The sequence below is a fragment of the Thamnophis elegans genome, chromosome 7 (assembly GCF_009769535.1).
Source record: "Thamnophis elegans isolate rThaEle1 chromosome 7, rThaEle1.pri, whole genome shotgun sequence".
In the NCBI taxonomy this organism is placed as follows: domain Eukaryota; kingdom Metazoa; phylum Chordata; class Lepidosauria; order Squamata; family Colubridae; genus Thamnophis; species Thamnophis elegans.
Genome location: NC_045547.1, coordinates 77,617,525 through 77,642,129, shown reverse-complemented (window position 1 = coordinate 77,642,129; position 24,605 = coordinate 77,617,525). Strand labels below are relative to the sequence as shown.

At 44.8% G+C, this 24,605-nt stretch overlaps 1 protein-coding gene across 1 annotated transcript in view; it reads right to left on the bottom strand.

Moving 5' to 3' along the window:
• LOC116511545 (NADH dehydrogenase [ubiquinone] 1 alpha subcomplex subunit 9, mitochondrial-like) overlaps positions 1–24,345 on the bottom strand; it is a 29,602-nt gene extending 5,257 nt beyond the window's left edge. The window contains exons 1-9 of the mRNA XM_032221645.1: positions 24,240–24,345; positions 21,379–21,543; positions 17,474–17,571; positions 15,994–16,085; positions 13,933–14,074; positions 12,860–12,962; positions 10,020–10,087; positions 9,453–9,529; positions 2,611–2,706 (exon numbers count right to left, since the gene is read on the bottom strand). Of these exons, the coding sequence (XP_032077536.1) occupies positions 2,611–2,706; positions 9,453–9,529; positions 10,020–10,087; positions 12,860–12,962; positions 13,933–14,074; positions 15,994–16,085; positions 17,474–17,571; positions 21,379–21,543; positions 24,240–24,294 (896 nt within the window). The 5' untranslated portion in view covers positions 24,295–24,345. The remainder of the gene's footprint in view (positions 1–2,610; positions 2,707–9,452; positions 9,530–10,019; positions 10,088–12,859; positions 12,963–13,932; positions 14,075–15,993; positions 16,086–17,473; positions 17,572–21,378; positions 21,544–24,239) is intronic.
• Positions 24,346–24,605: the final 260 nt, after the last annotated feature.

Sequence of the window (24,605 nt, the reverse complement as noted above, 5' to 3'; positions counted from 1 at the left end):
AAATAAATTCAAGTTGTTTATTTGGATGCCTGGACTATTTAAATAAAAAAAAATCTTTGGTTCTAACCACTGCGCCCCCATGGGTTATATAACAATAGCAATAGGACTTAAGACTTATATACCGCCTCACAGTGCTTTACAGCCCTCTCTAAGTGGTTTACAGAGTCATCCTATTGCCTTCAACAATCTGGGTCCTCATTTTATCCACCTCGGAAGGATGGAAAGCCGACTTTGAGCCGGTCAGGAACGTGGGCAGAGTCTGCCTGCAATGCTGCGTTGTATAACCACTGAGCATCGGGGCTTCTAGACTCTTCTCTCTGTTTACTCGTCCAAGCCATCCCCACTGCAGCCACACCAGTCCACTCAAAAACATACGCCGCGTATCTTCCTTTTTGGAAAGTGGGGAAATCTGCCCTTCTCTACTCCGCTAGAAAGACTCTTTGGATCTACTGCGATCTTGCTCTCTTAGCCAAGCTGATTTCACAACAGAGGTCCAGATCAATGGGGGCACCAGGGACCGGTTCCGTGGACAGACATTTTTCCATAGACCGCAAGGGGCATGGTTTCACGTGCTGCCTGTATCCCACAGATGGGGCTTTGCTTGTTGGCGTGGCCCTGTTTCTGGCATGCTGCGGTGCGGTGGTGTCCACAGACTGTGGGTTGGGGACCCCTAGTCTAGATAATGTCTTGCATTATTACTGTATTCCAACCTTAAATCCTGTAGGTAAAATAATAATGCCACTATAAAGCCATCTAAGTTTGAGGTGTCAAACTCAAGGCTCATGGGCCGGATTCGGCCTGCAGGGTGCTTAGATCTGACCCGGGGGGGGGGGGGGACGGGCGTCCTGGAAACAGTGAAGGACTGGTACACGGTGCCTCTGCCAGAGAAAACGGAGCTTGGGGGGGGTCAAGTGTGGCCTCCTGAGCTTCGGTTTCACTGGTAGAGGGTTGCAGGAGGCAGTCGCAGCCGAAAACGGAGCTTGAGAGCCCGTTTTCAGTGGCAGAGCGCTCGGGCCACCACAGGTGTCCCTGATTCGAGTGACATCGAGTTGGCCACGCCCACCCTGGCCACACAGCCCAAGGTCAAACAGAACCCTGATTTGGCCCTCAATGAAATCGAGTTTGACACTCCTGATCGAAGTGATAAACTGCCGTCAAATATAATCGGAGAAATGAGGGTTAAAGTTATGCAACTGAAACTAGGGTTGGGAATAAGGAGGGGAATTAAAAATGATGCCACAACGAAGACCAGCTATTGAAGCAATGATATAAAAACCGTGCTTGGTTTATTAGAGGAAACACCTATGCAATACACAGTCATATAAAACACACCCTCTTTGATGGCTTTATGTATCAGGACACAGTAAAAATCATCCAATCCTTTGAAGCGGGACCTCAGAGGAACAATAGCAGCAGATGAAATATAACTTCGTGTGTGATAAATATGACGCCTGTAATCTACGCACACACACACAGGCAACTCACAAAGGTTTTGAGACCTGGCAACTCACTCGTTCTTCCAATGTCAAGGGGGCACTGTACATGACATCTTGAGAGGAGCTAACTGTCAAGGTTCCAAGTGATACACCATAACACACAGAACTCTGAGGTAGGGAGATCCCTCGAAGAACAGTTTTATTGGACGTATCATATTGGCACAGACGGGTGAAAACCGACTCTGAGGGTTCCCACAGTTTTCACCTAATTAAATGTCAAAGAAAATTCCCCCCTTTCCCAAACAATCCATCGCATGGTCCAATCGAGATGCTGTCCAGTTGCTTGGAAACTTCACTCCTCCTCTCTTCCGTCACCCGTGGGAAGGCCCTTGGTTCCCAGGGAAAACTATTTTAGCTTGGCTACAAAACTCCAACTATCTCTATTCCCCCCTCCCTATACCTAGCACCGTTGTGGCGACACTGAAGTCTCCAAGATGGCCTCAGTCCAGCCAGTTTCAGGGTGGAAGGAAGGAAGGAAGGAAGGAAGGAAGGAAGGAAGGAAGGAAGGAAGGAAGGAAGGTTGGTTCCCGTAGTTTCTAATTAAAAGTAAAAGCTTTCCCCTCTACCGAAACAGTCGCATGGTCCAATCAGAGTGCTGTCCAGTTGCTGGGTAACATCATTCCTCTTCTCTTCAGCCACCTGTTCTTGCTTTTCTTTCTTTCTTTCTTTTCTTTCTTCTTTCATTCTTTCTGTCTTCTTTCTTTCTTCCGTCCTCCTTCCTTCTTTCTTCTTTCTTTCTTTCTTTCTTTCTTTATTTCTTTCTTTCTTCCTTCTTCTTTATTCCCCCCCCCCATTTCTCACTCTCTCTCGCATACACACGAGTGATTCAACCAAGGTGGCGCAGTGGTTAAATGCAGCACTGCAGGCTACTGCTAGATCAGCAGGTCAGCGGTTCAAATCTCACCGGCTCAGGGTTGACTCAGCCTTCCATCCTTCCGAGGTGGGTAAAATGAGGACCCAGATTGTTGGGGGCAATATGCTGACTCTCTGTAAACCGCTTAGAGAGGCCTGAAAGGCCTATGAAGCGGTATATAAGTCTACTGCTATTGCTATTGCTCCTTAAGGTTCAGCCTATGATGGAACCCACCACCAACCAAGAAACCATCGGACTTACTGGTAGATGGGGCTAGGCAGAGGGTACAACAAGAAAGGCCTGTGCATGACCGAGTACAGGTACTTGACCATATCATACAGGATGTATCTGTGAGGGCTGCAAAAGAGAGAAAAAAAAAGAATTTATAATAGACATGAGAATCTTGCAATATTAACAATGGCTTCAGATCTTTTGAACAGGACAAGTAGTCCTCGAGTTACAACGGTTCGTTTAGTGACCCTTCAAAGTTGCAACGGCACTGAAAAAGTGACCGAGGACCGTTTTTCATTTGACAGCTGTTCCAGCTATCAAGTCAGATGATCAAAATTCGGACGTTTAGCAGCTGACTTATATTTACGACGGCTGCCACGGCCACGGGATCACCGTTGGCGACTTTCTGACAAGCAAAGTCAAGGGGGAAGCCAGATTCACTTAAGAACCGTGTGACTAACTTAACAGCTGCGGGGATTCACTCAGCAACGGTGGCACGGAAGGTCATAACACGGAGCAAAGTTCACTTAACAAGCGTTTTCACTGAGCGACGTAGATTTGGGGGCTCAATTGTGGTCATAAGTCGAGGGCCGCCTGTGTTTTGCATCTAAACTGGGATGTATGATTAGTGCATACAAAGCCAGCTACTTTTGTCTCCCAGCTACAAAAGTACCAATCTTATGTCTGTGGAGGTTCTCACCTCATCTAGGTGAGAACCCTAACCCTAACAGATGAAGCTTCTTGGATGAGAACTTCTCATCCTCCTCCTCCTCTTCCTCCTCTTTCTCCTTCTTCTCTTCCTCCTCTTCCTCTTCCTCCTCCCCCTCCTCTTCTTCTTCTCACCCAAGGTCCTTATTGAGACCCTCATTGTCCCCAAGGACCGTGCCCTCGTCAAGGCATCAACCAGCTGCTATTGATTTTGTAACGTTGTAAAGTGCCATAGATGGAATAAATTTCCCTTCAACCAGGATGTCCTGACAACGCGGAAGCTGGAATAATAGTAATAATAATAAAAAAAGGAGGAGAAACCAGGTGGCTGTTATCTCCTATCCGTCCAGCCGTACGGCAACTATTGCAAACCAATGTCTTATCAGTTGAACATCTTCTGCGATATGTCCAAGTCAGACCTGCGGAGGACCTATTAAGTCATCAAGTCATCTCCCAACTAGGGAGGAGATCAGTTCCAGATAACCGAGCAGATCTTAGATTAATGTGCCGGTGATAGGGTGCGTAGTGGGGGGGGAGGGAGTCCTTACAGATCCTATCAATGAACTACACCCCCCCCCCATATTGTTTGGGGATCCCAGCAGGATATTTGTTTCATGTCGATCTTCATTAGATCCCACTCAGGGTCCTTGTTTTCTCTGGTGTCTGTTTTTGTCAAACCGGCAGACGCTCCTAAGGATTGTTTGAGAAGCAAAGGCAAATAACGACTCTCGTACTTTCCCACATTCAAATGTCTGCGGGAGAGAAGGAAATCCCGGGGGAAAGAAAGAGGAATTGACATTTGTCAGGCTGGGATTTATTTTTATTTTTTTTGTAAAAAGTACAGTGGAAATCTTATGTCTGTGGAGGTTCTCACCTCATCTAGGTGAGAACCCTAACCCCAACAGATGAAGCTTCTTGGATGAGACTATCTTCTTCTTCTTCTTTTTCTTCTTCTTCCTTCTTCTTCTTCCTCCTCCTCCTCTTTTCTTCTTCTTCTGTTGGATAACCATTTGTCTGAACTATCCTATCCTATCCGCCTCCTCTTCCTCTTCCTCCTCCTCTTCCTCGTTCTCCACCTCCAGAAAACTCTCCAGCTGACTTTTCAAAAACCACCTTTGAGACTACCAAACTTGTGCTATCTTATGATTTTTCACTATTAACCTGTGAGAAATTCTACAAATCCTTCCACAGCTGTTTGACCGGACATTGATACATCAATGTGCTAATGATGAGATGAATGTTTATAACAAACAAATAACTGAGGCTGCCACTGCTGCTGATCCAACCCTTAGCACAACCACCTACATGTCTGTGTGGTGTGTGTATGTGTGTGTGTGTGTGTGTATATATATATATTTGTGTATATATATTTGTGTGTATATATATATACACACAAATATATATATTTGTGTGTATATACATATATACACACAAATATATATAAATATATATAAATATATATATATATATATATATATATATATATATACACACACACACACACACACACACACACACACACACACACACACAAGGGGCTTGCTATCGCCTGCTTCCTAGGGCTGAGGGAGAGTGGTTGGCACGAAGACACCCAGCAGGCTGTTTGCTCAAGGTGAGGGGTTGAATTCTCTTGTCTCCCAGCCTGGTACCTTAATATTTGGCTGGCAATAAAGCCTCTCAGTTTAGGATAAGGGAAGGTGATTTTTAATGGGAGTTGTGAGTCATCCCAGAATGATAGGGTATGAAAGTCCCACGTATTATGGAAAGGGAAAGCAAAATGGAGTGTTGAAATTTAACCTTTATTATGTTCTTTCTGCGCCGACTCGTAAAACTCAAACTGCCCAAGGAGCTGCTGATTCTGTTCTACAGAGGAATCATTGAGTCCGTCATCTGCACCTCCATAACTGTCTGGTTTGGCTCTGCAACCCCAAAAGACAGACACGGACTTCGGAGGATAATCAGAACTGCTGAAAAAACAGTGGCTACCAATCTGCCTTCCATCGGGGACCTGTACACTGCATGAGTCAAAAAGAGGGCTGTGAAAATATCTACAGACCCTTTGAATCCTGGACATCAGTTGTTTCAACTCCTACCCTCAAATTGAGGCTGTAGGGCTGTGATGGCAAACTTATGGCACGCGTGCCACAGATGGCACACAGAGCTCTCTCTGTGGGCATGCAAACTGTTGCCCCAGCTCAGTTACACCGTGTATGTGTGCATGCCTCCTACCAGTCAGGGTTCCAACACAAAACCGCGCTCGACTAAACCGCGTCCGACTAAACCGCGTCGCTGACGTCATCAACATGGCGACATCGCGGAGACAGAAGCACGCTGTAAACGCTAAACCTAAAATTAACCCCTAAACCTAAACCTAACCCCCCCTAAACCTAATCCTAAACCTAACCCTAAATCTAACCCTAATCCTAACCCTTAACCTAACCCTAAACCTAATCCTAACCCTTAATCTAACCCTAAACCTAACCCTAACCCTTAACCTAACCCTAAAGCTAACCCTAAAGCTAACCCTTACCTTAAGTTGAATCGGCTTGCTTTCAAAGCGCTATTTAAAGCGACCTTCTTTCTCCGCGCTGGCTGTTGTCACCCTGTTGATGACGTCAGCGACGCGGTTTAATTGGGCGCGGTTTAGTCGAGCGCGGTTTTGACGGGTCACGACCAGTCAGATGCTTTTTGGGTTGCACGGGCATGCATAGGGGGAAGGGGAGGGGGATGTGTGTGCATGTGGGGACGGGGAGTCACATGGGCATGTGCAAGGGACAGCAGTGGAGGGGGGTGTACCCCCCCCCCAAAAGGCCTGTTTTTTGTCCAGGAGGCTGCAGGGAGGCCTGCTGGGCCCAAAATGGGGCGCAGGGGGTGGTTGTGCGCGCATGCACAGGGGTCAAGCGTGCATTCCTGGGGGCAGGGAGCATTGGGGGGGGAGTCAAGCGTGCATATGCAGGGGGGCAGGGCATGGGGGTGTTGCATGCGCATTGCATTGTGCACACAACAACAAAAAGGTTAGCCATCACGGCTATAGGGCACACTGCACACCAGGACAACTAGAGACAAGGACAGTTTTCCCCCCTAATGCCATCTCTCGACTCATTCCCACAACACTGTCAATAATTTACCAAGATTGCATTACTATTCTTCTTCTTCTCTTCCTTCCTAGTACCAATCTCTCCCCGTTTATGACTATATAACCAGGTTGCTTGTACCTTTATAATTTATAATGTTTTTATAGTTTCCTGGCACGATTTGACAGCTTATTAGTAACCTTGGCAGATGCGCCGAAGACAAATTCCTTGCGTTGGCCAATAAAGGATTCTAATCTATTCTATGCACGACCACAAAGGACCTTTGATTTAGGATGAGGAAGCACGTGAAATATTGAGTTCACAGAAAAATTGTGACATGAGATTTCTGGGCCAGGGGAAAAACCGGGACTCTTTTAGTTCAAACAAGCCAGGTGAGGTTTCTGCTGAAGATGGAAGAGTAAAAACCAGAAAAACACAACTGTACATTTTTAGCAGCAACTGCAGGGAAGTGGTTTGCCATTTATCTGTGTCTGGAGGCCTCTTTGTGTGTGTGTGTGTGTGTGTGTGTGTGTGTGTGTGTGTTTGTGTGTTCGCAGCTCCTTCTTCCTCGTTGGGTTTCTACTACAAGGACTCATCTCCGCCTCCTGCCTTTTATCCCCAGAGCTAGGCTGGGGCTTCTTTAGTCACGTCCCAAGGACCGGCCCGTAGATTTCCACTGCTCTCCTCTCCTCTGCACATCCATGTGTCAGGCGCTGTTCCTTCTCTTCCTCATCAGCCATCTCCACACCTGGGGCTGTTGACTCTCCATCTGAGGGCTGACGGACGGCCCAGGGTCCACCTCTGCCCCCCCCCCCTCTCTCTCTCTGACAGCTCCATTCTCTCTTCCCCCTCGGAGCTCCCAGGTTGCCTTGATGCTGACCCTGACTCCTATGCCTCCTCTTCCTCCGATTCAATTGCTGGAGGGGCCAGTGACCGACAGGCCACAACAGGGATCTTCAGCTCTCCTCCCCACCTGCTCTGTTGCTTGATGGTTGTCATGGCTACTTCTACCCTCCCATCTTTGATGGACAGGTAAGAAGGCCAGTCTGGTCTCTGGATGGGAGGACCAGGGAGAGTCAGAGCAGGCGGTATATGACCGAAATGCACATGAGGGCTCCAATTTATTCTTTTATAATTTATTTTACCTTTTTTTTTCTTTTCCTTTATTTCATTTTGCTGTAGCTAATTACTAAACCGAATACAGGCAGTCCTCCGCTTACGAGCACAATTAAGCCCAAAGGTTCTGATGCTAAGGGAGACAGTTAAGTGAGTTTTGCCCCATTTAACAACCTTGCCTTGCCACAGTTGCTAAGTGATCGGGATTTTGCAGTAACTTTCCCCTGGATTTGGGGGGGGGGGGGGGAATTGAGATTTTACAGTACCCTTCCCCTGCCACCAAGCCACGCCCATCAAGCCATGCCACACCCACAGAACTGGTAGTAAAAAAAATTGAACCTCACCACTGACACATACGTACATAGATATATAAACAAAAGAAAATAACCACCTGCTATCCCAAAGATGTTTTTTTCAAACGGCAACTGGATTTTCTTTTCTTTTCTTTTTTTCTTTGAAAACATTTTCAAAGCTTCTTTGGTTCATGAAAAAGCAAACCAGCTTTTTGGAGGGCTCGGGATGCCTTCAGTCAAGATAAAGAAAACGGGAGAGCCAAGGCAATAGCCGAAGCTGACCTTTTAAGACTTGAATCCAACAAGTCAAAATTACCATATTTTTCAGAGTATAAGATGCAATTTCCCTCCCCGAAAAAGTGGGTAGAAATGTCTGTGCGTCTTATACTCCGAATATTGCGGTGGGAGAGGGGATTGCTGTGGCACTGATCAACTGTTGTAGAATGGGCTGCGGCAGTGGGGAAGGGGCCACCGTGGCGACAAACAGGCGGTGGCGAACAGGCGGTGGTGAAGGCAAGTGGACTATGGTGAACGGGCTGCACCAAACGGGTGGCGGCAAATGGCCATGCCGAATGAGCGAATGGGCCGCGGCAAATAAGCCAGATGAATACCGGATGGATGCTGGGAGGCAGAGGCAGATTTCCACCCATCCCCATTGTTTTCCACCCCAAAAGCTAGGTGCGTCTTATAGTCTGGAGTGTATTATAATCTGAAAAATACGGTAACCCTTTTATTTTATTTAAAATAACTTTTAAGGTCACAGGGATGATTAAGTGCAAGAGAGTTACCATATTTTTCGGAGTATAAGACACACCTTTTTCCCTGAAAAAAGAGGCTGAAAGTCTGGGTACGTCATATACACTGAATACAGCATTTTTTGCCTCCTGAAATCCCCCCTATCACCAAAATGGCTGTGCATTGCCTTTAGGAGGCTTTCAGAGAGCTCCTGGGGGCTGGGGAGGGCAGAAATGAGCAAAAAATGGGCCATTTTTTGCTCAATTTTGCCTCCCCCACCCCCAGCAGCACTCTATAAGCTTCATAATGCCCCCTTTTTGACAAAAACGGGCCCGTTTTCACAAAAACCAGCCCGTTTTTTGCTCGTTTCTGGCCTCACCCCCCCCCCAGGAACAGTCTACAAGTCTCCCAAGGGCTATTCATGCCCTTTTTTGGGGGGGGAGGGAAAGGGCCCGTTTCTGTGAAAAACAGGCCGGTTTTGGGAGGTTTGCAGAGTGCAAAAACTTTTCTTTTAAATTTTCCTCTTCAAAACCTTGCTGCGTCTTATGCTCCGAAAAATACGGTAAGTAAATCATTCTCTCGACCTTAAAAAATTATCTTCTGGAACCCTTCAGTTGAGCCACTGAGTTTACCCACCCTTCATTTTAAACACAATTGGAATGTAGAAGAACTGGGCCTTCATTTTAAAGCTTTTTTTCCCAGTATGAAAGCTATGTAACCTTCCAAGCCAATTTACTGGACCTCTGAATCTTTGTTAACCAAAATATAAACTGTGTCTATAGCAAACGGCTGACCCACAGAGGTACTAACTGGTGGACACATAAGGACACAAATTCTCTGTGTGATGTTTTGATGAGTATTTTTTTTAAAAAAAGAAGCAAAAACATTAAAGACAGAAAAGACATTATAGTTATTTAGATGAGAGAAGTAAAAATAGGATACATACCCAACCAAGGCATATGTTTTCCCTTTAGAATCAGGGTCCTTGATAGCATTAATTATTGCCTGGGCTACATCAACCACCTATCAGATAGTATTTAACAGAAAAAAATAAATATGAATATGGTTAATTACAATTTTTTGAAGTTAAGCAAAATATACAGGCCTTCCTCCACTTACAACTACAATTCAACCCAGCATTTCTGCCGTTAAGTGCATTGCGCCCCATCGGTGACCTTTTTCGCCCCAGTTGTTAAGTGAATCACTGCCGCTGTTAAGCGAATCACACGGTTGTTAAGCGATTCAGACTTCCCCTACTGACGTTCCTTGTCGGAAGCCCAGCTGGGAAGGTCGCAAACGGGGATAAGGTGACCACGGGACAGGGCAACCGTCGTAAATATATGCCAGTGGCCCAAGCGCCCGAATTTTGATCACATGACTCTGGGGATGCTGCAACGTGTGAAAAACGGTTGTGTCCCATTTTTTTTTCAGCGCGGTTGTAATTTTGGTCATTAAGCAAACGGTTGTAATTCAAGGACTACCCAGACATGAAATATATTTAATCGGTACTTACGTAAACGGGCTGCTTCACGGTTTTCCTCCCAAAGCCAATCATAGGCACTCCGCGAAAACGTCGCATCTCTATATGAAGACAGGTAAATCTGTGACTTTTAAGATTTGGCAACGAAGCAAATTCTTCAAAATCCATCTAAAGCAGGGGTTTCAAATTCAAACTCTATTTTTTTTAAATCCAAGAAGAAGAATTTAATATACTATGCTGTTGTGGGCCAGTAGGAGCCGTTGGAGCTGCCGACAGACTCAGATAGCGAGGGACCCTATGAGTCTGCTATGGGAGATGTGGAGGACTCTGGGCAGGGTTCAGACTCCGAGCAGGGACCAGAGAGGCTGGTTGACCACCAGGAGGCGCCTGAGGCATGGAGCAGCGGGGAAAGACAAAGGGAGTGTGCCCATGACGTCAGGCCCTGGAGCAGTGGTGAAGACGTCAGGCCCTGGAGCAATGGGGAGGAGTAAAGGGAGTTGGTTCCGGACGCCAGGCAAAGACAGGCAGATAAGCGCCGGCACTAATTACAGAGACATAGAAGATAATCAGGCCCAGGTGGTTGTGATTAGGCTCCTCCCAAGAGAGTATATAAGAAGAGACTTTGGGAGGAGACCTTTTGCAGGACACAACCGTTTTACTAAAGCTGGAGAAGCTCTTGTGTGTATTTCTTATCTGTGGGAGTCTGGGTTGCTGCCAAAGTCTTGTCTGTGAGTTAATTACTGTGAATAAATTGGCTAAAAGTAATCTTGTGTCGGCGTGACTCACCGTACGGAGGGGGGGGGGTCAGAACACTATGCTATGTTGCAGAGTCACTATGCTGCGATTCTGCAATTTTTCAATACTAACGTCAGAAATAAATGAATGGCAGCAGGGGTGAAATGCTCTGAAAGTCTGCTACCGCTTCGCTTCGTGCGCGCTAAGAACCTTCGTCCGCAGGCGCTAAGAAACCTTTTCTGAGTCTGAAAAGTTAAGTAGAATGGGGGGGGGGGGGAGAAACAGCTGTGCTGCGCGATTTAGATTCACTAGAAAGCAGGATTTCCTGCTTTTTAGCGAATATAAATCGCACAGCTGATCGTTGGAACTTTTCGAAAACTTTTTTAAAGCATTTTTTTACTTCTGGTAAAATGGTACCGTTTTTTACTAGTAGTAAAAAAAATATGTTAAAAAAATAAAGGTTCCCGCAATCAGCCGTGCAACAATCAGTTGTGCCACCTGATTTCAAGCGAACATAAATCACGTGACACAGGTGATTCGTAGCACAGCTGATTGTTGGAACTACCGGTTCGCCCAAACCGGTAGCATTTTTTTTTACTACCAGTTTGGGCGAACCGTCCCAAACCGATAGCATTTCACCCGTGAATGGTGGGTTACAGCCAAGGTAAGAACAACCAAGAGGATTAGGGGACTGGAGACTAAAACATATGAAGAACGGTTGCAGGAACTGGGTATGTCTAGTTTGATGAAGAGAAGGACTAGGGGAGACATGATAGCAGCCTTCCAATATCTCATGGGTTGCTACAAAGAAGAGGGAGTCAAATTATTCTCCGAGGCACCTGAGGGTAGAACAAGAAGCAATGGGTGGAAACTAATCAAGGGGAGAAGCAACTTAGAACCGAGGAGAAATTTCCTGACAGTCAGAACAATTAATCAGTGGAGCAGCTTGCCTTCAGAAGCTGTGAATGCCCCAACACTGGGAGTCTTTAAGAAGATGTTGGATAGCCATTTGTCTGAAATGGTATAGGGTTTCCTGCGTAGGCAGGGGGTTGGACTAGAAGACCTCCAAGGTCCCTTTCAACTCTGCTATTGTATTGTAAAGTAAAAATGATTGCAATTGGATATGCCTTACATGTAAGATCTGGAAGAAGTCTAACAGAACCCCAAAGGGCTTAATTGCATATTCATATAGTCCAGAGGTGGGTTCCTACCAGTTCGCACCTATTCGGTAGAACCAGTTCGTCAAATCTACTGAACCGGTTAGAAGAGGTTCCGCCTGTGGACCCGGAAAGCAGGCCACACCTACAGAAAAGGTTCCAAAATTTTTTGAAACCCACCACCGATATAGTCCAACATTCATGAAATTTGCACTACTCATAACAGGATTCCTAGCTATTATATAGATAGGAGACCCAAAAATTGTGGATAAAAAGGGCTAATGGTAATATTATACATCTAGTAACCATACATTTTTTAATATAAATATTTTTTAAATGCTCAAATAGGAAATGTTCCCCAACTGAGGCAAACTAACAATATTTCCTAGAATCACAAGAAAGGTTTTAAGACCAAGATCTGAAAGAGATAAACCTTTTAGCTATAAAGATAAACCTTTATCTTTATATAATCTTTACAGATGTAAATGAAAATCCTATTTAAAAGTAATTGTTTTCATACCAATAATGTAAACAAAGAATGGAAGGCAACTTCAGTACATCCTTCATGACAGCATGAAGATTTTGTCAAATACTTGTCTCTTTAGTAAATCTACTCACCGATAACCCTGTGTTGTCCGGGTATTTATTTATGGGGGGAAGGGGGGGGGAGAATGGACCAAACGTAATTTGCAATGTTGGATTTTCCCCCTTACCAGAGGGAGCCCCCTTGTGGAGTACTGTGAAGTTGTTACCATGGCAACTCCACTGCGCTGTACAGAAAAAGCCATTTTAAGGCACAACAAGCTGCATCTTAACAGAACACCCCCCCCCAAGGGGTGTTAGAGGTGTCTTACCCACACAGTATTTGTTTCCAGAGTACCAAGTTTGGTTGAAATTGCTCAAGGCATTCCAGAGTTATGCCTGAACACACACACACACACATATACACACACACATACACATTACAATAAATATATTTACCTGCGTATGAGTTTAAAAACCTATCTTCTCTCCCGTATATATCAGAAGGCTTCATAATGATGGCATCTGGAAATTCTTCCCTGACAACATTTTCTCCTACCGCCTGTGATCAAAGCCATTGAAAGATTGTCAAATTTCTCACACCGACGCCAGAGAGATGGTAATTTCAACCGCCCGATCTTGCAGAGAGCTCGTCCCAATTGTACATTTGATCATTTCAATATCCTGGCCGAGAGACCAAGCTGAATACATGTCACCAATGAGGACAATCTTTAAGGGAAAACTGGCACCTGGTTCGGTTTAGCCAAAGTCTGGCAGCCATCAAAAATGAAAATGATTAAAATGAAAATGATAGATGGATTTTTTTTTCTCCCAGACACGGACTTGACTATAAGGATGTGGAAATATACCTGACCAAACCAAATTTGTTAAGTTGTAAACTCTGTTAATTACCATATTTTTCGGAGTATAAGACACACCGTTTTCAACCTTTGCAAAAATGGCCATGCATAGCCTTTAGGAGGCTTCCGGAGTGCTCCTGGGGTGGGGTGGGTAAAAATGAGTGAAAAATGGACAGCTTTTTGCTTGTTTTTGCCCCCCCTCAAGCCCCCAGGAGCAAACTATAAGCCTCCTAAAGGCTATGCATGCCATTTTTTAAATTTAAAAATGGGCCTGTTTTTGCAAAAAATGGGCAATTTTTTGCTTGTTTTTAGTAGCCCCCAGGAGCATTCTACAAGCCTCCTAAAAGTTATGCATGACCTTTTTTGACAAAAAATGGGCCTGTTTTCCCCAAAAACGGGCCATTTTTTGGTGGTCTGCAGAGTGCAAAAACTTTTTTTTTTTTAATTTGCCTCTTCAAAATCTTGGTGCGTCTTATACTCCGGTGTGTCTTACACTCCGAAAAATACGTTAATCCATAAAGACTTAATGATGACCAGTAGCTTTCAAAGAGGATCGGATAAATTCTCACGGAGGAGAGGATTAAGGTTCTCCCCATGACTCTTAAAATATAATTACAGAGCAGCAGGATGTAAAAATAACAACAACAACAACAACATCGCTGAACAACTTACTTTAGTCCTAAGGTATTTTGAAGGACTTTTACTGTCTGCGTTCAAATGAGAAAAGTGAATCAATTTTTCTACTCCGGCTTGTTTCGAGAGGCGAGCGATATCTCTAGGAATGGAAACGAAGACATCTTCATACTTGAAGTTTCTAAAACAGGACCGAAAAAAAGAATTAGCATCATTCGTGTCCACGGAAAGTGTTATTGCGCACAGGACTTAAAAGAATACTTATTTATGCTTCTTATGGGCATTCCTGGACCTACAACAGTTCATTCAGTGACCGTTTGAAGTCACAACGGTGCTGAAAAAGGTGACTGACGGCCGTTTTTCACACTTACGACTGTTGCAGACTGCCCCTAGGGTCACGTGATCAAAATTCAAACGCTTGGCTCTGAACGGACTCAAGATTTATGACGGTTGGGGGTGTCCCGGGGTAGTGCGATCCCCTTTCGCGACCTTCTGACCAGCAAAGTCAATGGGGAAGCCCAATTCGCTTAACAACTGTGCTACTAACTTGACGATTGCAGTGATTCACTTAACAACTGTGGCAAGAAAGGTCGTAAAACGGGGCAAAATTCATTTAACAGCTGTCTGGCTTCACAACAGAAATTTGGGGGGTCAATGGTGGTCATAGGTCGAGGTGCATTAGATTTATTTCTCTCCTTTTGTCAGGCCTGCCTCCATCAATAACCAATAAAGAAAACTCCCAACTCTATTGTTTGGTGGAATCAAGGTTATGAAAAGTAAAGCAAGATCTGAGCCAGAAAGGCGCGAACAAGTACAGATCAAGTGATAACTCAGTCCCCTCCCTCCAATGACCCCACCCCTGTGTCCAATGTGCAACTCCCTTTGGTGTCATGTGGGGTGCATCTCCAAAAGGCATCATCAGGTTGGTATGCAGGACGGTTGGCCTTGACCAGGTCAAACACCCGACCACCAGCATGAGCAGAAGATGGTGAGATGAAACCTCCCTTTTCCATATCACCTCCTGTACCATTCATTCCCATCCCAAATACCAAGCCCCCACCTTCCCCACTTCTATGGCAGCCGATAGCAAGTAAGCGAAGCAGAGGCCGACACCTTTGCTTTGTCCAACTCGTGGCAGTGGACGTTATGTGCCTGCCTATTTTCCACACAACAACCCTGTAAGGTGAGTTGAACTGAGGGACGATACCACTAAGGCCTCTCTGGCACCATGATAGACAATCCACAATAATGGATGGAAACTGAACAAGGAGAGATTCAACCTGGAAATAAGAAGAAAATTCCTGACAGGGAGAACAATCCACCCATGGAAAAGAGGTTGATATGGAAGTTGTGGGGGCTTCATCACTGGAAGCTTTCAAGGAGACTGGACTGCCATCTGTCAGAAATGGTGTAGGGTCTCCTGCTTGGGGGGCGGGGAACACTAAAGAACCTACAAGGTGTTCTGACCGAGGCTTCCCAAGCACATGATGCAAACTCCTTGTCCCGACAAAAAAACCCTTCACAGACTGTGAATTCTGCTCATTCACCTCCAGCAAAGTCTTTCAAGGGAGGATTTACAGTCACAGACCTTATCTGGCTTGGAGGGCTGCCAGGCCGATATCTGCAAAACTTGGCAAGGAGTCTCGGAGAGTCACGAACCAATTAAACGAACTGATTGTCTCCTGCAAACTCCACTCCCCTTTCGCTCCTCTATTATTTCCTCTGGGAGGGCCATTCATCATCCACCTGTGGCCTCACTCCCAAGTTGACCCCTGTTCTTTAGCTGTTCCCTTCGTCAGGCAACTCTGCACATGCGCACACTGGGAACAGGCTCCAGCTGTTTGTCTGCCTCACTGACGTCTGACTCTGAAAGGCAGCTGATAACTGGGATACGGCTCTGGCCCCCTCTCTGCCTCCGACACAGAGCCCTCATCAGAGCCTTCCCCAGACTCCAGGACTGGCCCAGGTTCCTCCCCAACTTCCTCATTGTCCGAATCTGCTGCCAGCTCTGCTGGCTACTGGCAAGCCACTACACAAGATCCATTCCAACTCTGTTATTCTGAACTACTTCTGAGCTATTTCAGCAGGGGGGAAACTTACCTGGTTTCCCAATCTCTTCCGACGAGGTTGATTACCACGTGGCTGTTTTCGAGAGCTCTTCGGGTAGAATCTTTGTTGCGTGAATCCCATTCCTAGTAATCACAAAAAAACCCCACAAACTAAGTTAAACGATGCCCGCAAACCTCTCACAAAGCATGTTCGGTAGTTCGTGGACCACACAACACTTTTGTCCAACGAGAGATCATTACAGGTAGTCCTCAACTTACAACAGTTCATTTAGTGACTGTTTAAAGTTACGTCGTCCCTGGAAAAAGTGACTTGGGACTGTTTTTCATGCTTACGACTGTTGTAGCATCCCCGTGATCGTGTGATCTAAATCTGGATGCTCGGCAACTGCTTCATATTTACGACGGTTGCAGTGTACCCAGGCTCCTGTGATTCCCCCCTTTGTGACCTTCTGACAAGCAAAGTCAGTGGGGAAGGCGGACTCGCTTAGCAAACTTGTTGCTAACAACTGCAGGGATTCACTTAAAAACCGTGGAAAGAAAGGTCGCAAAAATGGGGCAAAGCTCACTTAACAAACGTCACGATTGTCCAGGGGAACTCTGAGCTAAATTGCGGTCGCAGGTCGAGGACTACCTGTATTACGCTCTTCCTAGCACGAACCAAGTTGCGAGATTAAGAATCACAGGATAACAACGGCAGCAAGATTGTTGATGGCGCAGTACTGGAAGAAGGAAGAATTGCCTACTATTCAAGAATGGACGTTAAAAGTAACAAACTTAGCAGAGATGGCTAAAATATCAGCATATCTCAAGGACTGTTCAGATGAGAAATACAAGCTGGAATGGAGAAGATGGATTGATTATATCCAAAATAAATATGGGACTAAGAAACTTCAGTTAGCTTATGAATGAATGAACAAGGAATGTTACAACTTATCTAAGTTAGCTTTACAAAAGGGGAGTTAATAGCAATAGCAGTTAGACTTATATACCGCTTCATAGGGCTTTCAGCCCTCTCTAAGCGGTTTACAGAGTCAGCTTATCACCCCCACAATCTGGGTCCTCATTTTACCCACCTCGGAAGGATGGAAGGCTGAGTCAACCCTGAGCCAGTGAGATTTGAACCGCTGAACTGCTGATCTAGCAGTCAGCTGAAGTGGCCTGCAGTACTGCAGTACTGCACTCTACCCACTGCGCCACCTCGGCTCTCTAAAGTACAAGCGAAGGGATGATGCTAAAGTTAGTTTATTTTAGTGTATGATTGCTAAATGTTTATGTTTATACCTGGTATTTGCTCTGGGAGGTCAAGGGGGGGAGGGGATGTGGGATTGGGGGGAGGGAGGGAAGGGGAAAGGTATATAATTGTAAAACTTATTAAAACTTTTAATAAAAAAAAAGAATCACAGGAAAGGTGAAGTCCAAGTTAAAATACTTTTACTTGGGGTTGGGGTTTTTTTTGTGGGGGGGTGGGTGGGTTGGCCTTTGGAAGGATTTGAGGCAAACTCACACCGTACCATAAAAATGATCTGTCCCAAGTCACCCATGGGCCGAAGGTACAGGAGATCGTACTCATCACAGCGATACGGGATGACAACCTGAGAACCGATACGGCCTAGAAGAAGAAACAAGTTTCTTTAGAATGTTGCAATTACCGGATATTAAACATTAGCGTTAAGCCATAAACACTTCTTACACGTCGGATTGCAAAAGTGGTGTTCATCGAGGCATTAAGACCCTCTGGGGTTCCAGAAGACCTGTGCCCCCTGGCCTAGAGCAGCAGCCCCCAATTTTTTGGGTACCAGGGACCGGTTCCGTGGACAGAGTTTTTTTTCTGTGGACCAGAGGAGGTGTGGTTTCACATTCATCCTGCAGATGTGGCTTTGCTTATTTGCACAACCCGGTTTCTGGCATGCTACAACCTGATGGCGGTCCACGGGCCAGGGGTTGGGGACCCCTGGTCTAGATAGAGTTTGGTCTATAATGAAAGCAGTGGGCTAGAAAGTGGACGTCAGTGAGTTCTAGTCCCACTTTAACCATGAAAGCCAGCTGGGTGACTTTGAGCCACTCATACATTCTTGGGATGCTGCTGTGGGGAAAATAGGGGGAGGAAGGATTATCAGGTACGTTTGCTGCCTTGAGTTATTTGTAACTGGGATACAAATAAATAAATAAACCAAAACATTTCTATTTTCCCCGTGCTGGGGGAAAAATGCTCTAGTTTTCTAACCTACATTTATTTCGGGGGTTAGAGCAGAGATGGAGATCCTGCTGTTGAGGAAGAACTCACTAAGCTTACAGAGGGAGCCCAAACCTCTGATCTTGTAGATTTTGCCTGTCCTTAATCTTAAGGTGCCAATATAAGCCATACGAAATATTTAAATTGACACAAACCTTCCATGCTGTGAATGGAAGAGATTGAAACCACCTAACGGTGGGTTTGCGTTGAGAAAACATGTTGCTTTTAAGAATTAGGAAAAAAGTATCTCACCTTACATGTAGCCACAAATAATTACTTTTTTATCTCAATGTTTGTTAATCAAACATTAAAGGTAAAGGTTCCCCTCACACACTCTAGGGGGCGGTGCTCATCTCCGTTTCAAAGCCAAAGAGCCAGCGCTGCCTGAAGACATCTCTGTGGTCATGTGGCCGGCATGACTCAACGCCAAAGGCGCACGGAACGCTGTTACCTTCCCACTAAAGGTGGTTCCTATGTTTCTACTTGCATTTTTACATGCTTTCGAATTGCTAGGTTGGCAGAAGCTCGGACAAGTAACGGGAGCTCACTCCGTTACGCGGTGCTAGGGATTCAAACCACTGAACTGCTGACCTTTCTGATCGACAAGCTCAGCGTCTTAACCACTGAGCCACCGCGTCCCTAATCAAACATTATACAGTAACTAAGTTAACAAAATCCATGTTGCATAGAAAAAAGGATTTAGAAAATCCAAAGACATAAAACGTTACCATATGTAAAATATTATCATATTGTAACCTATTGAAAGAAACTAAAAAATCAATCCAAATTGAGTGGAATTGCCATTCCTAACTTTGATGTTCCATTATTTTAATTCTTTGGTGCAACTTTTCCCACCCCCTAAGGTAGCAACAGAAGTGAATCCACATTTCAATTGTTGGATTACCTGGAGATTTGCAAAGTTTGATCAATTATTATTTTTAGCTGCTAAATCAAATACATGATAAACTTATTCTAAGCTTAAATTCATTCTTGTATGAAACAAACAAAACGTTAAAAAAATATAGTTATGTAGTTATTTGCCAAGGGATACAACGAAATTATATTAAAGTAACCAAAATATCTTTACAATCCCTAGGGCGTCACAACTTTTGAGCACCCCTAATGTTTGAAAATGGAAAGTTGAAAATTTTTGACACACCCTAAATTGCAGTTAAGCTTACTTTAGGGAAGAATGCAGGTTTTTTTTGTTTAGTGATGGCACTTACCTCCCTCAAAATTTTATGCCATTTTTATGACAGTCTTGTGCCAGAAAGTTCTCAAAAACGTTTATGCCTTAAAACTATGAACTGAACTCCTGCCCCCCACTTCTGAGTAATAAAACTAACAATTTATTCGGATTGGGAAAATACACATTTTAACGTTAGAAAACAATGCAAAAACCTTGCAACTTCTGTTTGATTGGAAATAAGAAAAAAAAGGAGCATTTTTTTGGGGGGGGAGAACCACATTTTAAGGGGCAGAATGAGTGTGGTTCCTTTTACATAACTTGTGCAATGTGGATTTTATTTTTGAAGAGGGCAACTCTTGTTTATTGTCAATGGAGATTCAATGGGAAAAGCCACTTTGGGGACAACCATGACCTGGATGACTGAGAATCTCGATAGATTTTTAGCTATGTACTTTGAGAGGAACATCCTTCAAATGGTGCGGGAGTACGAACGGGTTTTCGGAAAAATTGCAGACTACAGGAACCATTTGCGCTTCAGTTTGAGATGCAAACCCAGACTCATCCTCAATAGCCTGTGCCTGGATTCAACAGTGAAGGGACACAGGGTAGAAAATGTCCTGCTGAAAACACAGCTCTGCCACACAGTCCTTTCAGCAATTCCAAGAAGGCTCCACACCCATTTACATTGCTCAGGGAACCCTAAGGACAGAGATAAACCTCCAAGTCAACAACTCTCTAAAAAGAACACAAAGGACCAACTGTCTGCAAAGTGTATAAACCTTTCATTCCCCACCATCCAGTCAGAGCTGAAGAAGCTTCTTGGATGAGAAGCAAAATGTCTTCAAAGAAAACCGAGAAAGTCCAGCTGCCTCTTGAAAAAAGCACCTTTGGGACAACTCTCATTCACCAAACTTGGGGAAAAAAAGAAAGGGACATTCCTTGCCTTTAATCAAATGTTTTTAACATGTGGCATCTTGAAAAACACTGGTTGGGTTATAACTTGTTTGGGGGATTCCTGCCCAGCATAACCAGCCTGAGAAAATAATTAGAGGATTTTTTTGCACTTATTTTTATTTTATTCCGATCAAAATTAAAATACAAAATACAGAACTCAAAAAAATAAATATATACCCAAGAACATATAAAGGAAAAAGAACACAAAGCAGTCGGAACATTAAAAATGGTATAAAAACAATACTACCCATACACAATCATTGGTTGGGGAAATTATTTTTCCATTCAAAATTTATTCAGAATCTGCAGTATTATCCATAATGTACTTTAGTGTAACAGCGGTATGTAGGTATCAAAGATATCTTTTCTGTAAGATCCATGAAAAAAGCAAGATAATTTAAAGAAATTTAAATTCAATGTGTATAGTAACATTTTTGTTAAATTTCTTTCTAATTCACGACAGCCACATTTGAAAATAGCTTCATTCTTTTTTAAATGTCCTGAATACTAAATTATAATTTGATATTGTTATCAAATCTTTTGCATATACAGTATATCGCAGGAGTATACCTCCTCACATTTTGTAAATATTTAAGTATATCTTTTCACGTGACAACACTGAAAAAATGATAAGTGGGTGTACTCACTTTTGTTGCCAGTAGTTTAGACATTAATGGCTGTATGTTGTGTTATTTTGAGGGGACAGCTCATTTACATTGTTATCCAAGCTGTGTACTCACTACTTCACATTATAAACACTGTAAGTGTCATTTCTTCAGTGTCGTCACATGAAAAGTTAAATACTTAGAAAATGTGAGGGGGTGTACTCAGTTCTGTGATATACTGTATATGATTATTTTATAAAAAATCCTTCCGATTGCTCATTTAAAAGAAATTTTCAGATAATGCTAGGATAAATTTGTAGCATTTACCTTTATAATTGAATGGTGTATGGATTATTGGATATGTGCATCAAATGAGCAATACATTAATAAACAACATGCATTTAATAATTGAAGTCTGTCCTTCTTGTATATTACCTAGGTGATTAACAATATATCGGCCCATGAATCCTGTGGCCCCAAAGACTGTGGCAACAATACCACTGACCGAGGAACGTCCACTGCGCCCATGTGGCATCACCGTATAATGAACTGAGCGATCTTGTTGAAGAAGCGACAGCACACCGGGAGAAATGCCATAACCTAAAACACAAGGACATTGAACATAATGCGTATACTCATCTCCCAAGATTTTACCTAACTCGTTGCTGCAATACGGGTTAAGTCCCTGACCTGCAACCATAATTGCTAAGTGAGCTCAGCCCCGTTGTACGACCTTTCTTGCCAGGGTTATTAAGTGAATCTCTGCCATTGTGACGTTAGCGGCACTGTTGTGAAGTGAATCTGGTTTCAACCATTGACTCTGTTTGGTTGGCGGGTTGCAAAAGGTGATCACCCCGGGACACTGCAACTGTCACAAATGTGAGTCAGTTGTCAAGCGTTTGAATTCTGATCTGGTGAGCCATGGGGGATGCTGTAACTTGGGTGGTGCATGTGAAAAAAGGTCATAAGCTACTTTTTTCAGTGCTGTTCTAATTTTGAACAGTCCCTAAAATGAATTGTTGTAATTCAAGGACTGCCCTGAATACGTTCCCCTTTATCCTGACTATAACGACACATTTATTCTACGCAACCTCATCTCATTGCAAGCTTTAGCTTCCCTGGCATCAACTGAGCAAATTAGTTGAGCCCTTTTTTTGGTGATTCCTCCCTTGGTCTTTCTTTGGTCCTTCCTGATTTTCAGACCCTGAAGCAGCTTTTCTGCTACTTTTGCTTGCAATAACAGAAGAAGAAATACAGAAGGGACCTTGGAGATCATCTAGTCCAGCAGTCCCCAAACGTTTGGGTACCAGGAACTGGTTCCATGGAGATATGCTTTGTGTGCTGCCTGCATACCATGGATTGGGCTTCGCTTGTTTGCACGGCCCAGTTTCTGGCATTTCATGGACTGGTGTCAGTCCACGGACTGGGGATTGGGGTCCCCTGGTCTAGAGACAGTTTGGTCTATAATGAAGGCACTGGGCTAGAAAATGGGAGACGGTGAGTTCTAGTCCCACCTCAGCCATGCAAGCCAGCTGGGTGACCTTGAGCCATTCATATACTCTTTGGGTGTTTGTTTTGGGAAAAACAGGAAGAGGAAGGAGTATTAGGTATTGCCGCCTTGAGTTATTTGTAACTGGGATACAAACAAATAAATAAACCAAAACATTTCTTTTTCTACTACGCTGGGGAAAAATGCCCCCGTTTCCTATTTCATGGGTTAGAACAATAGAATAGAATAGCAGAGTTGGAAGGGCCTTGGAGGTCTTCTAGTCCAACCCCTTGTTCAGGCAGGAAACCCTGCACCACTTCAGACAAATGGTTATCCAACATCTTCTTAAAAACTTTCAGTGTTGGGGCATTCACAACTTCTGGAGGCAAGCTGTTCCACTGATTAATTGTTCTAACTGTCAGGAAATTTCTCTTTAGTTCTAAGTTGCTTCTCTCCTTGATTAGTTTCCACCCATTGCTTCTTGTCCTGCCCTCAGGTGCCTTGGAGAATAGCTTGACTCCCTCTTCTTTGTGGCAGCCCCTCAAATATTGGAAGACTGCTATCATGCCTCCCCTGGTCCTTCTTTTCATTGAACTAGACCTACCCAGTTCCTGCAACCGTTCTTCATATGTTTTAGCCTCCAGTCCCCTAATCATCTTTGTTGCTCTTCTCTGCACTCTTTCTAGGGGCTCAACAGAGATGGAGATGGTCCATGAACTGGGAGGGGGCTGGAATTGGGGACCCCCAATCTACTCCAACATTCTGCTCAGGCAGGAAATTGCATTTGTCTTTGCACCTACTCTGGGTTACAGGCAGTCCTTGACTTACAATTGTTCCTTTAGTGACCATTCAAAATTTCTTCCCCAAACCACCAAAACTTTAAGCTCAGACTGTCGACCTCACCGCATTCCTAAGAGGTCTGTAAGGTGCATGCATAAGCGCACCAACGTACTTATCATCCCTGTCCTATTGTTACTTTTTATTCATATCCATTTCATGTATCTAAAAGCATGTTTATACTCATATAGGTTAGCTAATACATACTTAATGTAATAAATAAAATAAATAAAACAAAAAAGTTGCAACGGCACTGAAAAATGTGACTTATGGCCGTTTCTCGCATTTACAACCTTATGACCAGGATCCCCATTGATCGAAATTCAGCTTGTCTGGCAACAGGTTCACATTCATACAAATAATCTATGACCTCTGTAGTGTCCCGGGTTATGCGATTTTCCCCTTTTGCAACCTTCTCGCAAGGAAAGTCAAGGGAGGAGGGAGCAGGATTCACTTAACAACCGGGTGACTTTACTCATCCACTGCAGGGATTCACTTAACGACCGGGCGACTTTACCCATCCACTGCAGGGTTTCACTTAACGACCGGGTGACTGCACTCATCCACTGCAGGGATTCACTTAACAACCGCGACAGGCAAGCTGACGAAACGGGGGCAAAACTCACTGAACCGATGTTTCGCTTAACAGCCGAAAATTTTGGGCTCTGCCGTGGTCGTAAGTCGAGGACCACCTCTACTCGGCCCCGAGAGAGGTTTTTTTTGCACGACAGAGAAGGAAATGGGGCGGCCTCAGAGCGGGGAAGCCACGGAGAGCCTGACCGGCTGTCGCGAGGCCACTCCGGGAAAGAAAAGCGTCGGAAAAAATAAAGCCACCCTTCGGGCGTCCTCCCGGTGACCTTCCCAGCCGGCGTCGCCGGGCCTGCGGCGAAGCCCCGCCGCTTCCATGCCCGGGCTGAGCCCCAGGAGGAGCAACCGGCCGCCCCTCAGTCACCCTCCGGCCCCGACTTACGCCTCCCAGGGGCGGAAAGCGCCGCGCGAGGAAGGACGCGGACGAAAGCCGCCATCTTGCCCGGCTTTGGTGCAGAGTCCCGCCCCCCGCGCTACGGCGGCCTCCGAAGGCCAAACCGCGGCCTGCGACGTCCGTTTGCGGAGCGAGCTCTCGCGGCGAAAGGCGGTGGGCGGGGCCTAAGTCGCGGGAGCGGAGGCGAAGCTAGACGGGCGACCCAGCTGTGACTTAGAGCTGTTCGGTTGCTAAGCGGATGGCAGCGGTTGTTAAGGGAGCCCTGTGGTCGTGAAGCGAATCTAGTTTCTCCCATTGATTTTATTTGAGTGAAATCGACTTTGTGATGAATACAAATAATACAAATATAAAAAA